This window comes from Phascolarctos cinereus, unplaced genomic scaffold, assembly GCF_003287225.1.
Source record: "Phascolarctos cinereus isolate Bilbo 61053 unplaced genomic scaffold, phaCin_HiC Scaffold_4;HRSCAF=312, whole genome shotgun sequence".
In the NCBI taxonomy this organism is placed as follows: domain Eukaryota; kingdom Metazoa; phylum Chordata; class Mammalia; order Diprotodontia; family Phascolarctidae; genus Phascolarctos; species Phascolarctos cinereus.
The window spans coordinates 54,462,888-54,479,563 of NW_027555847.1; the positions used below are offsets into that span (position 1 = coordinate 54,462,888).

The 16,676-nt window shown below is 40.5% G+C and overlaps 1 protein-coding gene across 11 annotated transcripts in view; it reads left to right on the plus strand.

The window, feature by feature from the left end:
• Nucleotides 1–16,676, plus strand: part of ATG7 (autophagy related 7) — a 250,217-nt gene that overhangs the window by 115,319 nt on the left and 118,222 nt on the right. Inside the window, exon 19 of one of the 11 annotated variants that reach the window (XM_078152204.1) lies at nucleotides 11,656–11,769. The exons of the other annotated variants lie outside the window; for them this stretch is intronic. Coding sequence (XP_078008330.1) covers nucleotides 11,656–11,754 — 99 coding nt within the window. The 3' untranslated portion in view covers nucleotides 11,755–11,769. Of the gene's footprint in view, nucleotides 1–11,655; nucleotides 11,770–16,676 lie in introns of those variants that run through there. 11 annotated transcript variants of the gene reach the window in all.

Below are 16,676 nucleotides of genomic sequence, written 5' to 3' on the forward strand. Positions count from 1 at the left end.
TTTTTTTAACAGCAGTTAGATATTGATATACAGCTTCATCAAGATCCTCTGATGACAAATATGCCTTTGGAGGCTGGTTGAAGCTATGGGAAACTCCCACATCAGCACTTAGGCCCCATTTCTAATGGAGAAAGATTACTTTGGTACCTGACAGCTCTTCCTGTGAGTTGGGCTTGCTTATCTCCACGCCTTCTGCCAGGCTACTTCTAAGCGGCGCATCTCTGCCTTGACATCTCTCAAAAAGAGAGCTTTAACCATTGTTTGCTTCATCAGCGAGAGGGCAGGCAAGAAGCCACATGCTTCTTAGGCAGGTTTTTGAAATGATGGTCAGCAGTATCCCAATCAAGACTCAGCCTGTACAATGTGCCACTTGTGTGTGCTCTCTGGATTGTCCTGTGTATAAGATGAGGCATTGTGAAGATAATGTGCGTTGGTATTAGGGCAGTGGCCCTTATGACCAAGACCTTACCTGAAGACAAAGACTTTCCTCGGTGGAGATTTGGCCAGAGAAACCCTCTCTCCAGATGAGGGGTTCCCAACTGCATAATCCACTTGAAAGTCCTATAAGAAACTGGGAGAAAGAGGAAACATAAAATCTAAAAGCCAAGCCAAATTTTAAAAAAAGATCATATGGATGCAACATGACCATGAATTAACAAGACTTGTTTTTTACAAACACATAAGAGCTTACACATACAAATGAAAATTTCAATGTAAACAATTCCAATTATTTAAGGACCTTTATGCCAAGGACCTGAGGAGATTAGAAGCTTGTTTCAGACATCATTCTCCTTAGACATTGTACTCAGAGCCATACCAGCAAGTCAGCTTCCTGGTTTTGTAGTTGCATTTCATCGTGAACCCCACACACCACTGTGTGGTCAATCATTGCACTTACCAGGCTGGGTTCTACACGATATCTTTCCGTTTCGAAGATGAAGATTGGCCACTTTTGAGCCAACTCACCTGAAAAATCTGCTAATGGCCTGAAAAATGACCCAAGTTTTGTGTGTGTGGCATAATCGTGCTTTCTTTTGTTTTGTACTTTCTGTGGCAGTCTCACATACTCTGTCTGTAGAATGGGCTGTCAGTGAAAACTGGACAATAGAATGGACCTCTCTTCAGGATTCCATCACTAGAATGCCTTCTTGTGTCCGTGCGGTTTAGAGAAGGTCTTCCCAGACTTGTGTGTCATGGACCCCTTTGGCAGACTGGTAAAGCCCAAGGAATCCTTCCTAGAATAATGTTTCTAAATACATAGAATAAAATATATAGGATTACAGTGGAAACTAAGTTATGGTTTCGAATGTTGTATTTTTTTTTAATCTGCCTGGTCAACCTTTCTTTGTATTTCCAAAAGGCCCAACTCTTCATTTCATTCTTCCATCTTTGCCCTTGTTCTCCAAGCACTTTAAAGGCATTTTTCTTCCAGTTAGTTCTCTCCTTATCTCTTCTGTAGTTAGTAACTTGATTCTCAGAGATATTAATCAACCAGTTGAGGGTATGTGTATGTGTGTGTGTGTGTGTATTTATTTTATTACATAGGCATAAATAGTACAGTTGCATGTGCATGTCATTAGTTATCTCTGTACATATAGCTACTTGTTATAGACTTCTTTAATGAAAACACAGTCTATTGCCACTGGCCTATTATACATGTTTCCATCTTAAACTTAATGACTATATTTAATTACTCGGTGACTCCTTAGGTTGAAAGAATAATTAATACACTCATTTTTTTTATTAGGTTCATTTGTGTTTAGCTCATATCTCCTAGCCCTTAAATCCTATGTAGGGTAGACATAATAATTCAAACTTGGTTTTCCTCTCAAATAAACATCTTAATCCAAAGTAGTACTGAACCTTATATAAGGGCAAAGTAATATGCATACTGGTGACTAGCTACCGAAAAATAAGAAAAAAACTAAAGAGAAAAAATCATGAAGAGGCCTGCATGAACTATCCACAAGTCACTGTTTGTTGTTGTTGTTGTTGTTTTTAATAGAAACTTGGAGATGTTGTCTTTAAAGGGTTGGTACTAAACTGAAAGATTAAAACGATCAATTTAGATATTTAGAGCTAGGAGCAGAGAGGAGTAATTCAAACCACATTTTTTTCTCCTACGTGCTTTTGATGAACAGTTTAAGATGAAAAGATCTATGTAAGACAGGTCTCGTTCCTTTTAACAAAATGCCAAACACAATCAGATATAGGCCCTATGTGGTCTCTGCCATGAGGGAGCAAGGTGTTTTTCTTCCACCGTCAACGAATATCTATCAGCAACCCATTTTGTATTAGGCACTGTGCTGGATTCTGGGCTCACAAAGACAAAAAAGTGAAATAATTCCTGCTCCCAGGGAGCTCACACTCCACCAGAGGAAAACACACACACACACCCACACACACACACACACACACACACACACACACACACACGTACGTACGCATGCACGCATGAACGATAAATACAGGGTAGTTAGGGAAGGTGGGCACCAAGCTTTGGGGATCAGGAAAGGCTTTATGCACAAGGTGGTGCTTGAGCTGCATCCAGAAAGAAGGGTGGGACTTCAGTGGGGAAGGAGGTACTCCAGATGCGAGGGCCAGCCAGTGTAAAGCTTGGGGAGGGGGGGCAGGGAGAGAGGGCCCTGAATTCCTGCCATGTAAGAATCAGTTGAAGGAAGTGGGGATGTTTAGCCTGGAGAAGTCTGGGGGGTGGGGAGGATAATAACACCTGACAGCCATATTTGCAGGGCTGTCTGGGATTCCAGGGATTTGATTTATACAGCTTGGCTCCGGAGGACAGCAGGCTTTAAAGAAGCAAATTGAGGCTTCCTATAGGACAAACTTGTTGTCAGTTGGAAAGCTTCAAACATGAAGCAGTCTGTCTGGAGAGGTGTTGGGTGTCCCTTTGTCACAGGTCTCATACAAACCTGCACCTTGTGCCCTGTGTTGTAGTACAGACCATTCTTCATGTATTTCTTGGACTAGATGGCAGTGAGGTCCAACTTTAAAATATTTTTTAAAAATACCTATACTAAAATTTTGCAACAAAATTAATGATCAATATTACATTATAATTTATATGATCATAGATTTAGAAGCTATTGGGTATAATCTAATTTTACAAATGGAGAAACGGAGTTGGAGAAGTTAAGTAACTTGCACAGGATTGCACAAGTAGTTAGAGTCTAAGGCAGGATTTGGACTCAGGTCTTCTGACTTCAAGTCCAAAGCTCTATCCACCTTGGTAATTAGCTTTACAATCAAAAACTCACCTAGTCTAGTCCTGTTTTCTACTTCTTGAGCATTTGACCTTTAGATCATAAGAGAGTTGCTGAAGGAGTTCTGACTTAACAAGATTGCAGGGTTTCAAGCTGGAAAGGAAGCTAGCTACTATTGAGAAGCCTGGAGAGTTAGTGTCAAGGTGAGTACTTGGTCTAGATCTTTCCTTTTCTCCCTTCATACTCTCTTATTCTTGTGTAAACGTTGTGGAATAAGCCATTTTTCAACTTTGTATACTCCAAGCCCCTAATCCTGGGGAGTTTTATAAATGTTTGTTGACCAGAATTGACTTGCCCAAAGCACCGTAAAGAGTGAATAGCAAAGCCAGGGTTCAGACTTGGGTCTTTGGGCTCTAAATCCAAGGCCCTTTCTGGAGTGCAGGGCAGGTTTTCTCAGGATGGTTTTGTGAGGGAGCTAGAAGGAATCGTTCATGATTCCATCTTAACAGTGAAGCTAACCGAGGAAGGAAGGTGCCTATCTTCTCCATGGCACATCGCTCCTAGAGGTGGAGCTAGAACTAGGACTTTCACCAGCTCCCTTGTCATTGTTTGGAGACAACTATGAATTTTACAGACCCTTCATTACTGTAGTAATTCACTGTGGCAGAAGGGCTGGCTACAGGCTTTCAAGGCCAAGGGTAGCCCAATGAAAAAAGTCAGACATAATGTCCCAATATAATTGGAAAGAAATATGGACCATTCATTTAGTGTCCTTTGCATTTATTTGCCTTTTCACGTGTACATATCTGTCTACCTGAGTAGACTGTTAGATCTTGAATTCATGGGCCCTATTTTTTATAGATATATACATATATAGTGCATATACACACAAATATGTCTGTATACATGTGTGCATATGTACATATGCAGTAACACACACGTATATGTGTATGTACATATCTACACTTTCCCACAGCTCCTTGAACATGGGAAACCATCAGTATTTATCGGTTGGTGAATGGAACATATTCAACATGAACCTCACTTGTACTTCACATCTTTTCTTCTCCAATTCAGAAGCATGCTAAATTATACTTTAATGCAAGATTTCAGAACCAAGGAACTAATTCAGTTTCATACTCTCAAAAAAAAAAAAAGGAAACCCTAAAATACAACACAAAACAGCTATTCTGTTTATAATCAGAAAAAGGGCAGCTGTGAAAACATAGCCCAAGGAATAATAGCTACGGGGTGGGTTGTCTGAAAACATTGCAAGAAAAGCTGCTTTGCTAATGTTGTGTCGAGGAATTAGGGTCTGCTGCACCCAGGGCTATTTAAGTTTTGCTGAGCCCATGGAGTCTACGTGATTTGATTGGTTACCTCCAAAAGTATGGGAATCAATGCAGTGTTTCTCAACCCTCTGTGGAGACTTTTGCCTTTTAGAAATAAACAAGGGGCAGACTTCAGGGGAAGCAGAGAAGGAAACAGACTAAAAGGTTCAAGATACAAACCTAAGTGTGACATTTCTGAGGCTGAGCTCGTAGCATAGCTCAAATATGGAGGTTTTTAATTTCCTTCCTTGGGCAATTTGCCTTCCTGCTCTGGGCCTCGGTTTCTTCATTAGTAAAATGAAGGGTTTAGACTGGGCAATCTCTGAAGTCCCATGCCATATTTCTGGTAGTTACCACCAGCTGTTTACTAGTACCTAACTAATTATATTTTTTATACTCCAGGATAAAAAAAAATGAAAAGGGCAGGGAAATATAATTCAATGTTCACATGTTTTTTTAAATAGTTTTTACTTTGAATTTAATAAATACTCCCAAAAAAGCATTTTCATATTCAAACTAGACTAAGAAAGAGGATTGTATATGAGATTTTAAATTTTTTAATTTGTTTAAATTAAAATTTTAAGTTTTGTTCCATACTACTTGTTTTTTTTTTGAAAGCATATAATAAATTCAACCTGTTATTTTCAAAACCCTTTTCTTCATCGACACAGCTTCCTCTAGTCCCTTAACAAGCATGACATGGTTGGCCCTGGGCTTTAGGGAGACACTTAGGGAGAAGCAGGCAGACCCACCAGTAGGCTATTGTAATACTCCAAGCATGAGGTGAAGGCCTGCACCAGAGGGTTGGCAATGTCAGAGGGGAAGAGGGGGCATACTCGAGAGATGCTGAAAAGGTGAAATCAGCAGGCTTTGGCAACGGCTTGGCTGTGAAGGGGTGAGAAGATCATGAGGAATTTAGGATGACTCCTAAGTTGCAAATCTAAGGGACTGGGAGGATGGTGTTGCCTTCTGCAGTAACAGAAGTCAGGAGGAGAGTTTAAGGGGAAAGACAGTGAGTTCAGTTTTGGACATGTTGAATTTAAGATGTCTACTGGATGTCCAGTTTGAGATGTCTGAAAGGCAGTTGGAGATTAATACTGGAGGAGAGCTGAGAGGTTAGGGCACGATAGAAAGATCTGAGAATCATCAGCATAGAAATAATAAATAAATCCGTGAGAGTTGATGAGATCACTAAGTGAAGTGATGGAGAAGGAGAAAAGAAGAGGGCCCAGGACCGAGCCTGTGAAACACCTATGGTTAAAGACTGGGACCCTGAGGAGGACTCAGCAAAGGAGGAGCAATGTGGTGGATAGGCAGAAAAGCAGGAGAGATTGGTGCCCCAAACCCTGGAGAGAAGAGGGTGGTCAGTACTGTCAAAGGCTGCAGAGACCACGGAAAACAAAGAGTAAGAAAAAGCCATTGAATTCAGCAGTTAAGATCCTTGGTAACTCCAAGGAGAGCAGTTCCTTGATGGTGAGGTTGGAAACTGGATTGTAAGGGGCTATGAAGCTAGTGAAAGGAGAGGAAGTGAAGGTACCTGTTGCAGACAGCCTTTTTGAGCAGTTTAGCTACAAAAGGTAGAAGAGATAGGATCATAGTTCGCATTGATGGAAGGATCAAGTGAGCATTTTTTGAGGATGGGAGAGTCATGGGCATGTTTAAAGGCAGTAGGGAAGGATCTAGTAGACAAGGAAAGACTGATGATAAGAAAGGCAGGCAATCGTGGAGGGAGCAGTGGTGTCACTTGGACAAGTATGGGGGTCAGCCTCGAAAAGGAGTAAGGCCACCTCATCATGTGAGACAGAGGTCAAGGAGGAGACCGTGGCAGAAGGCATCTGAGTGATAGGAGTTAAGGAAGAGGGGAGAAGAAGGAATTTACTGAAAATGGCCTCAGCTTTGTTTCTGTAAAATATAAGGTTCTCAGCTGAGACACTGGGGAAGGGGGAGCCATGAGAAGTTTGAGGAGGGGTGAAAAGGTCGGAAGAAGAGAGAGAGTCGCCATTGCCTGGAAGAGGACATCTCTTGAATACGCCTCCTCCTCTCCTCTGACACTGCCAGTTCTCTGGTGCAGGCCTCACCTCATGCTTGGAATATTGTAATAGTCTGCTGGTGGATCTGCCTGCCTCAAGCATCTCCCTAAAGCCCAGGCCCAGTCGTGTCTCTTCCTTCCTCAGTAACTCCAGGGACTCTCTGTCATCTCCAGGATCAAGTACAAAATCCTCTTTGGCCTTCAAAGGTCTTCATAACCTTCTTTCTGCCCCCAGCCCCCTTTCTAGTCGTCTTATGGCCTACCGTCTATTCTTCTGTCCAGTGACACCGGCCTTGTGGCTGTTCTGCAGATACGACACTCCAGCTCTGATCTCCAGACATTTTCTCTGACTGTTTCCCCAACCTGTAATGCTCTCCCTCCTCATTCCTGCCTCCTGGCTTCTTTCGAATCCCAGTTAAATCCCTTCCACAGGAAGCTTTTCCCAGCTCCTCTTACTGCTAGTTCTTTCCCTCCATTCACTATTTCTGTTTATCCCTTATAAAGCTTGTTTGTGCATGTTTGTGTGCTTGCTGTCTCCCTCGTTAGATCATTAGCTTCTTGAAGGCAGAAGCTGTCTTCTGCTTCTTTTTGTATCGCCAGCACTTAGCACAGTGCCTGACACTGAACAAATGTTTATTGACTTACTGAGAAACTGCCCTGCTTGTCTCTGCTTCTTTCTGAACTTCCTCTGTACTACTTGTACACTTATTTAAATGTTTCCGTTGTCCTCTTTTTTGCGTCATTAAAACATTATTCCCTACAATTAAAACAGGAAAAATGCTTTGTAACAAATAAGCATAATTAATCAGAACAGATCTACACAGGGACCGTGTCCAAAAAGTCTGTCTCCTTCTGTACCATCGCCTCTTTGTCAGGAGGCAAGCACTATGTTTTACCAGAGGTCCTCAGCAGACGTGAATGGTCAATACATTGATTAGAGTCCATGAGTCTTTTAAAATTGAAATGGTTTTTTTGTTTTTAGGTTTGTTTGTTTTTTTTGCAATGTGGTCATCATTGTATAAATTGTTTTCTTCGTTCTGCTCTTTTCACTTTGCATCAGTTCCCACTTCTCAGCATTCTGAGTCATTTTTTATATGGCACAATAATATCCTATTACGTTCATATACCACAGAGTTTTTTTTTTTAAATACCATCTCTTTATTAACAGGCACCCCCTGAATTTTCAGTTCTTTTCTTTTTTCATTTAATCCCCTTCAGAGTCAGGAAGTCGGTCTGACTCATAGTCCTTCCCTGCCTTGTATTATTTTCCCTTTGAACCCTCTTTTCTCCCTATCCCTTCCTGCTTCGGAATTAGGTTTGATACATTCTTATACTGAGCTCTTTGTATAAGGGTGTAAGTGTGTGTATACAAACACACACACATGCATTCAACTCTCCTGTAGTGCTAAGGAGTCTAGACAAAAAGCATCAGCCCACACAGAGATAGCTTTAATAAACTTTATTGCTGCTTGCAAGGGGAAGAGAACAGTCTCAGTGTGTAGTCTTCATGCCCACAGTGGATAGCACACAGAAGAGGGCGTCTACACTCCTGTTGAAGGTCCAGTGAGTGCCTTTTCAGGCTCCAACATATATCCTTCGAGATAAGAAGCCATGATAGTACCCAGTGGGAGACTGTTATCTATAGAACCTATATAGTGAGAGTACTTCCTAAATAGCCTGAGGCATGAGGAACTTAGACTGCAAAGTTAGGCACGAGAAGTAGAGAAGTGATAACGATAATGCACGAAGTAGCCGCCCTGGGATGCACCACCTTACGTGATTCTGATGTTTTATTTGTGTTACCCTTCAGACTCTTAGGCCAACCTTAATGTGCCCGGGGGCTTTTTTGTTTGTTTTGGTAAAAATATAATCTGTTTTCATAAATGTCATAAAAGGAAGGTGATTCCATACTTTAATCCACAGAAGAAACTTGGAGTAAACATAAGAAATTCAGTTCAGTAGCTAATTTACTTTGAGTAGTGATAAAACATTTATTATACTGATAACCCACCATGACAAAGCGGACGCACAGTAAAGAAAAATAATAAGGAACTGAAAAGAAATTGTACAACGGATGCCACAAGTGTCAGGATCGCAGCCATGCTGAAGCAAAACCTCAGCTGTGTAGCACTTCCCATGTCTAATAGGCCATCTCTAGCTGGCCAAGCCAGGCCAAGCACTTCATTGAAAAAGATCAGGGCAGGCTGTCCGAAGCAACTCGGGGCCTGGATTGAATTGATTGTCTCAGAGTTGTCCAAGCAGTCAGCTACTGCAGACATTAACTTCTGGCACTAGGCACTTTACAGGAATTGTCCTGCTCCAAACTAAAAGCCATTTATTGTCAGGTCATCGCTTGGAAATGCAGCCTCCCGCCTGCCTTGTGGGTGGCTAGTGCTATTGATTAAAAGACAGCATTATAGTGTTTTATTATAATACTTTAAATGAAATAAGATGTAATAAGATATAATTTATAAATGAGATGTAATTTAGAAGATATTTAACATAATATAATAATCATATAAATTTAATTTCAGTGTTGGACATTTTATTTGAAAGGTTTGCGATATTTGGCTCAACACCAGATAAATATAATCTTAAATCTGATTTCATATCAAGTTTATTTTTTAATTTTTATTTAAAACAAGAATGTGCTCGCTTGTACAAATAGGTAGTGGAGAATGGTAAGAGAGTTTTGTAAACTATCTTGCTGAGGAAATTTTTCCTTGTTCTTAGCCAAAAATGTATAAGGTGGACATTTTTGAATGTTTATGATCCAAAAATCCATTGATATGTCAGTTAAATTTTCTTTTTCATTCGTTATCAATTCAGCAGCCAGATAGGTAAAAGGCATCAAATGGGTTGCAAATCCAATTTAATTTATTGGAAATTTCAGGAAAATATTCATTGAAAGACACTTCTAAAAGTATCAGATGATCAACAGTCTGCCCTCAAAATAGTTCATTTTCTATAAAGAAGTTATGTGATGTCACAAAGCACTCAGCATTATTCTCACTTGTGTGGTTCTAACATTTTAGTTTCTTGATCATACTTTTTACTTTGTCTAGAACATTTTTATTTGTGTTTGTGCTTTGTAACCATGTGATGAGTTCATTAATTTTTGGAGAGATATCTGCTAAAATGCTCATCTTCATAGCTTTGTCTCATCATTTGAACACTCACTTAAATAAAAAGCACAGTCTATGAAGAAGACCACTGACTCTTCTCTGAATTCAAATAGACAAGAAATAACTACTTGGGGAAAGGCAACCTAACATCTGTGGGTTAAAAGTGTGATACGCTCCCTGCCTATCTTTCTGTGTAAAGTAGTAAACAATTGAGAGTTTGGAAGGCTTGATTTTATAAAATGCTTTATTTCCACAATATGCTCTAACAGGCTTTGAAGTTATTGTGGCTGGCATCGCCTGATGCTAACTTGTTTGCGTACACTGCGGGGTGTCCAGACTGAATCTTGATTTTTTTTTTTTAACATTCAAGCAACACACAAAAGTTCCCTGTCATTGATTTTGCTCCATTTGTGTATATTCCACAGGAGGACCAGCTGATTTCTTTTTCTTCAAAGTATGAACTAATAAGGGGCAGCTGGATTGCACAGTGGTTAGACCACATGCCCTGACCACAGGAGTACCCGAGTTCAAATCTGGCCTCAGACCAAACACTTGACACTAGCTTTGTGACCCTGGGCAAGTCACTTAATCCCAGTTGCCCAAAAACAAACAAACAAGCAAAGTATGGACTAATTAAATTAAAAATGCCTTCTCCAGTTATATTTCTTGTTAACTGACAAGAAATCATATTATCTTCGATTTCCCCATGGTGATAATATATTAAAAATATAATTAAAATTGTTAGTTTATACATATTGTTTGTTTTCACCAAATTGCAAAGTGTAAATATCACTTTTAAAACTTTTTCTATAATAACTGATTCAGCATAATCAGAATATGTTTCTTGAGGAGGCACAGTATTGTTAGAAGCAAGTTTGTAATGGAATTCATAAATTAGTAATGGAATCATCTCCACATATACAGTGTTTTGGTACGTGGCAAATTTTTTCTGCAATCAAATGAGCTTCCTCATGTTTTTTTCAGCTTGACAATTGACTAAATATGAAGCTTCGGTCTTTTCTATTGGGTTTTCAAATCTTGTTCTTTCCATTTTAAAAAATCAATAGTCTTATCAACAAAGCTTTCCTGTTTTGATTGTAAATTTCAAGACCAAAGGGAAGGTTTTAAGCAGCTATTTGAAAGAACTTCTCCACAAATTATGACATTGCAGGTGTGGAAATTTCATTATCTCCAAAAATGAAAAACCAATTTTAATGCATTCTTCATTATGTTCCGTTCTCCATTCCCATTGTAATACAGGTATCACAAATATCTTTGTATATTATTTCACAGTTGTGACTTATCAAATGACTTTTACTGATTTCTTGATCTCAGAATTTTTAGCTCAAACCTCCTGAACCAGTGTTGCAACCCCCGAAGGATTCACAAACTCCCAAAGGGGAACCGCGGCACTCCACCTTTGGATCTGAGAAGGGAGAGGAGCAGAGTGGAGCCAGGGAGTGACCTGCTGAGCATGGGCTTTATATTTTCTTATAGTTGCATATTACTTTGCATTGTGCTAATTATTTTCGGGCACACTAATCCATTTGATTTCCTTGGTGCCTAACCCTTCAAAAAGTAATTTACATAGATGGAGGAGTATGGTATAAGCAGGGGTGGAAAACCTATGGCCTTGAGGCCCCTGGAAGTGGAAAGAGCATTAATTCTTGAGACAAGGACCTGAGTTTAGATACTGCCTCTGATATTTACTACCTGTGTTGCAAGTCGCTTGGGCCTCAGTTCAGTCATCTGTCAAATAAGGGGAGTGGACTGGATGGCCCCTGGGGCCCCCCCAGCTCCTTTCTATGTTCCTACAGTCCGAAGGTCCTCAATATATATTTGCATTGGATTGAAATAACATTTTTATAGTAGTGTCCGTTGCACTTTTCTTTGCACTTTGCTGCAGGTTCTCTTCCTTCTTGCCAAATTAAATTCATTTTGGGTTTCAGGCTCTCCCAAACACTGGAAAAGGACAGTTATCACCAGCTTCATCAAAGTTAAGTACCATCATCTCCCACAGGAGACTTCTTCATGCTGCCCCGCCCTAATGTACCTTGAAATGATTGTGTGCTACTTTGTACGTCCTTTGTATTTATTAATCTGTATTGAGACCCTCTAGTTGAATGTAAGCCTCTCTGGTCAGGGCTCTTTGTTTCTTTCTTTGTATTAAGCTCATCACTAGTCGTCCAGACTTTTGTCCTGCCACTGGTTTCAGTGACTCTGGAGGAGAGAGTGAGACTGATGACTTTGTGCAGCTCTGCCTCCCTTCAATCTAATTCATGCTCGAGTCAAGACATCACCTATGATGTCATTGGTCGTCTTCAGATGTGAAGGATGAACAACACACACACATACACGTGTACGTATATGCGTACACATACACACATACACATACATGCATACACACACACACACATATATATAAATATGTATATATATATATATACACGCACACATATATACATACATAAAAGTACATACACATTGTTGAGTGCTTCACCTTTCTATCAGAAGGGGATGTCATGTTTCATCACTGGTCCTCTGGAATTGTGATTGGTCATTATGTTGATCAGAGTTCCTAATTCTTTTGTTTTACCATATTGTTGTCTTTGTATAAATTGTTCTCCTGGTTCTGTTCACTTCACTCTGCATCAGTTTATGGTAAGTTTCCCCAGGTTTCTCTGAAACTATTCCCTTCATAATTGCTTACAGTACAATAGTATTTCATCACTTATGTACCATAGCTTATTCAGCTACTTCCCAATTAATGATCATTCCTTCAGAATCCCATACTTTGCTACCTCAAAAAGAGCTATAAATTTTTTCATACATTTTTTAGGGTTTGTTTTGCTTAGGACTAACTCATCCCTTAATCTACTCTCCTTCAAATTCCTCCTTCACTTTTCTCCCCTTTACCTTCTATTCTCTATTGAGTGAAATTTTTTGTACCCAACTGTGTGCATATGTTCTTCCTTCCTTTGACCAGTTCAAATGAGAGTGAGGTTTAAATGTCAGATGTTCCCCCCATTCCCACCTAACTGTTTTTATAGATGTCTTCTTGCATACCTGATTATGTGATATGATTTTCCCTAACCTTCTTTCCTCCTCTCCACTCCCCTAGTGCATTCTTCTTCCCTTCGCTTTCCATTCTTCTTTTTGAGATCATCAAGGCCTAACACAGCCACTCCCATATGTTCTATCTAATTAGATTCCCTCTGTGACCTCTGATGATGATAGGGTTCAAAGGGAACAGTATCTCATCTCCCTGAATTAGAATGTGAGCAGTTTATCCTTGTCTAGTCCTTTATCATTGTTCATTTATTTATTTTCCTTTAATGTTTTTGTTTTCCTTAAGTCCTTTGTTTGAACTTCAAAGATTCTCCGCAGCTCTGATCTTTTCATCAGAAATGCTTGGAAATCCTCTTATTCACTAAAGATCTGTTTTTTCCCCCATAGGATTATATTCATTTTTACTAGGTAGATTGTTCTTGACTGTAAGCCTTTGCCTTCTGGAATATGGTATTCCAAGCTCTCTGCTCTTTTATGATAATGAGTGCTAAATCATGTGGACTCCTTCTTTCTTTCTGGCTGCTTTGTAGTATTTCCTAACGAGTCTAATAGAAAAGAGGTTTTTTAAAACTTTTTTTGTGTCGTGGACCTATTTGGCATCCTTGGTGAAGCCTGTGGATCCCTTCTCAGAATAATGTTTTTAGATAACTGAAGGAAATCCTAAATTTTAGGTAGAAGTTAGTGAAAAAACATCTTATGTTTTTTCCTGTCCAAATTCATGGACCCCCTGAAATCTGTTTATAGCCCCTTCAAGGGGTCTGTGTTAAGAACCCCTGCCCTGGAGAGGTTTCCTGATATTCCCTGTTTCGTGGAGAAGGAAGAAGACAGTTCATACAATTTCTGGGCAGTGTCCTACCAGAATCAGAATTCAGCCAGGATCTGTGAAGCCAAGAGCATCAAGCAGACACAGAGACTAAGCTCCGTGGGACTGGTACCTGCCGTGCAACATTATACCAAGCCCCAGAAGTGTGAGTTGTCTGTCAGTGCCACGCTGTGGTGACACGAGTTCCCTACACATGCATTCCTCCCTGTATGTGCCCTGGTTACACACATACCCTACGTTTGTGCCTCTCTGCTTGTGTCTTCTGGCTGACTTTTGAAAGTTATCTTTATCTGGGAAAGTTGAGAAGTGAGCTGTAATTCTAGGAGTGCAAGCCCACAAAGCACTTTGAATCAAGGGTTGCCATTCCCCAGGGAATCTTCCCTGGGAGCTGAAGGCCACTATCCAGATATTCTAGTTAAGATTTAGCCATTCATTGTTCTTATGTCCAAGTCCAATCTGGGCTATACTTTGATGGGTTATGGAGGAGAGGGAGAGCACTTCAGATTCGTCTTGCTGACCTAGAATCTTGAATCAGAATCTGAGCAAGCACACCACTGCCCTATGGATCCAGCTTTGATTTTCTCCATGGTGATGTTGGTCAGACACCATGTAGTTGCCTGAATACACATTCCTTTATTCTCCAGAGTAGAAAGAGAAATTGTTTCCCTTGCTGAAGCATGTTGATAAACTCAGGCCTATAATGAACACGATGAACTGTACAATGCATACCCAGCACAAATGAACAGTTGTAGGGTATGTGGGCCCCCGTGGGTTATTTGACTGGGCAAAGAAAGAAAAGGAACTGGTTGCTGCTGAACAAATTGCTACCAGATGTAGATTTCAATAAACACGTACTGTTACTTCTTGCCCAAAGGTGCTGTGAATCTCTTGAGGCAGCATAGAATTTAGTAAATTGTTTGCCTGTTCAGATGGGACTGGATGTGCTATTTAAATGGGTAGATCTACTCCACCTGGTGTTCACTGTTCTTGAATATTGTAGCCTTTAGCGTACATGAGCTTCCTTCTCTAGGAGGGCATGGGGCCCCTTTTCCTCACATATCATTTTTATCCCAGTGATATCTGGTTAAAGTGAGGCACTCTTGGTCAGTGGCACCAAGAGCCTAAGCTCAAAACAGTCAGTAGGTAAAAATATTACCAAAAAGAAACATCCCAAAAGGGAAAGAGGCAGCCTGAGGGAGTTAGTTATAAGAGAGGAGAAGTCTAGGGATCTGGGGACGTTCTTGCAGGTGAGCGAGCAGGAGTAGCCTTAGAAGCTGCTACCTTTACCTCCTTCCTCACCCTGCATTCTGAAAGGGAATAGCACAGTGCCTAATTCATCAGGATTATGAGAGGAACATTTTGGTCACAGTTTGTTTATAAGCTAGTTGGTAAATGCCCACTACCACTGCTAAGGAGTGCCCCTTAGAATTGAAAAATTCTTATGGACCCTGAGTATTAAAAGCTACAAGACCATACCCACGCACACATTTTAGATGGCTACAGAAGAGAAAAAGGAACACCTCACTTTTTCCATTGGAGGGCTGAATAGGGACTTGATGCAGCTAAATTTATTGTGGCTCAACTTGTGATAAGACCTCTACAGGTCTACATCAGATCTGGGCTTAGTCACTGACCATATTTCCCACTCAGAACAGCTGCTCTTCTATGGATCAATAAAATATATGTTAGAAATATAGATTTAAATGGGAAGAAACCTTAGAGACCATTTAGTCCACCTCCTTCATTTTTGAGATGAAGAAACTGAGGCCTCAAGAAGTTAAAGGCCCTGCCTACAGCCACGTAAGAAGTAGCCGATCTGGACCGAGAGCCAGTTCCCCTGACTCCATACTCTACCTGCCAAGCTCTTTTTTGGGCTGGGGGAGATTCAAAGAGAAGTAAGGTGGAGTTTTCACAGTTCACACACATACACACTTAGGCATGGTAATCTCCCTGAGCAAGTACAATTTGTGTAATGTGTGTGTATGTATGCGTTTATTGTTATAGTTTCCAAAATATCTTTTTCATAACAACCCTAAGCAATACTTAGTACAAGTACCAGCTGTTTTAACAGCTTTAAACTACACACAGGCTTTTGGGATACCCTGTATTATCCTCATTTTACGGATGAAGCAAGTGGCAGTCAGAAAAGGTATCGCTAAACTCTGAAGGAAGATAACACATAGATATAAGAAAATACCAAGGAATAAGTAAATGCTAAGTGAGAGACATAGGCAGACGTTAAAGGGGTTTAGTCTGTGTTTGCCGTTATCTCCTCCCTTACCCTGTCTCGCATAAAGAATTGATCTTTTTCCTTTCCAAGGCAAGGCCCTCTACATGCACAAGTGACCCCATTCCTTTCTGTCTTCTCCAGCATATTGACCCTTTATCATCCTCACTCTCTCATTTATCTTCAGTAACTCCCTATCTACTGGCTGCTTCCTACTGCCTACAAACATACCCGTGTCTCCTCCATTCTCAAGAAATCCACACTTGATCCATCTGCTCCTGCTAAGGATGATCCCATTTATTGCCTCCCTGTTGTGGCTAAATTCCTTGAGAAGGCCGTCTGCAATTGATGCCTCCGCTTCCTTTCTTGCCTTATGTCTCTGAGGATTCCTACCTACTTTTTCAACCAAAACTGCCCTCTTCAAAGTTTCTAATGGTCTCACAGTTGAAAAATCCAATACCGTTTTCTCAGTCCCCCTCCTCCTTGAACTCTCTGCCACCTCAGACATCATTGGTCACCCTTTTCTTGACACTCTCTTCTCTAGATTTTCATGACATTACTGTCTCCTGATTATCCTCATGCCAGTCTGACTCCTTCTCCATCTCTTTTGCTGGATCTTCATCCAAATCTGCTGATTGTAGGTGTCCCCCAGAGCTCTGTTCTGGGCCCTCTTCTTTTCTCCTGCCATATTATTTCATATTTTTGGTGATCCCACAGCTCTCATGGATTCAGCTATCATCTCTGTGCAGGTGATTCTCAGATTTACTTTTCCATCCCTGACCTCTATTCTTACATTTCCAATTGCCTTTCGAACATCTTGACTTGGATGTCCCAAAGACATCTTAAATGCA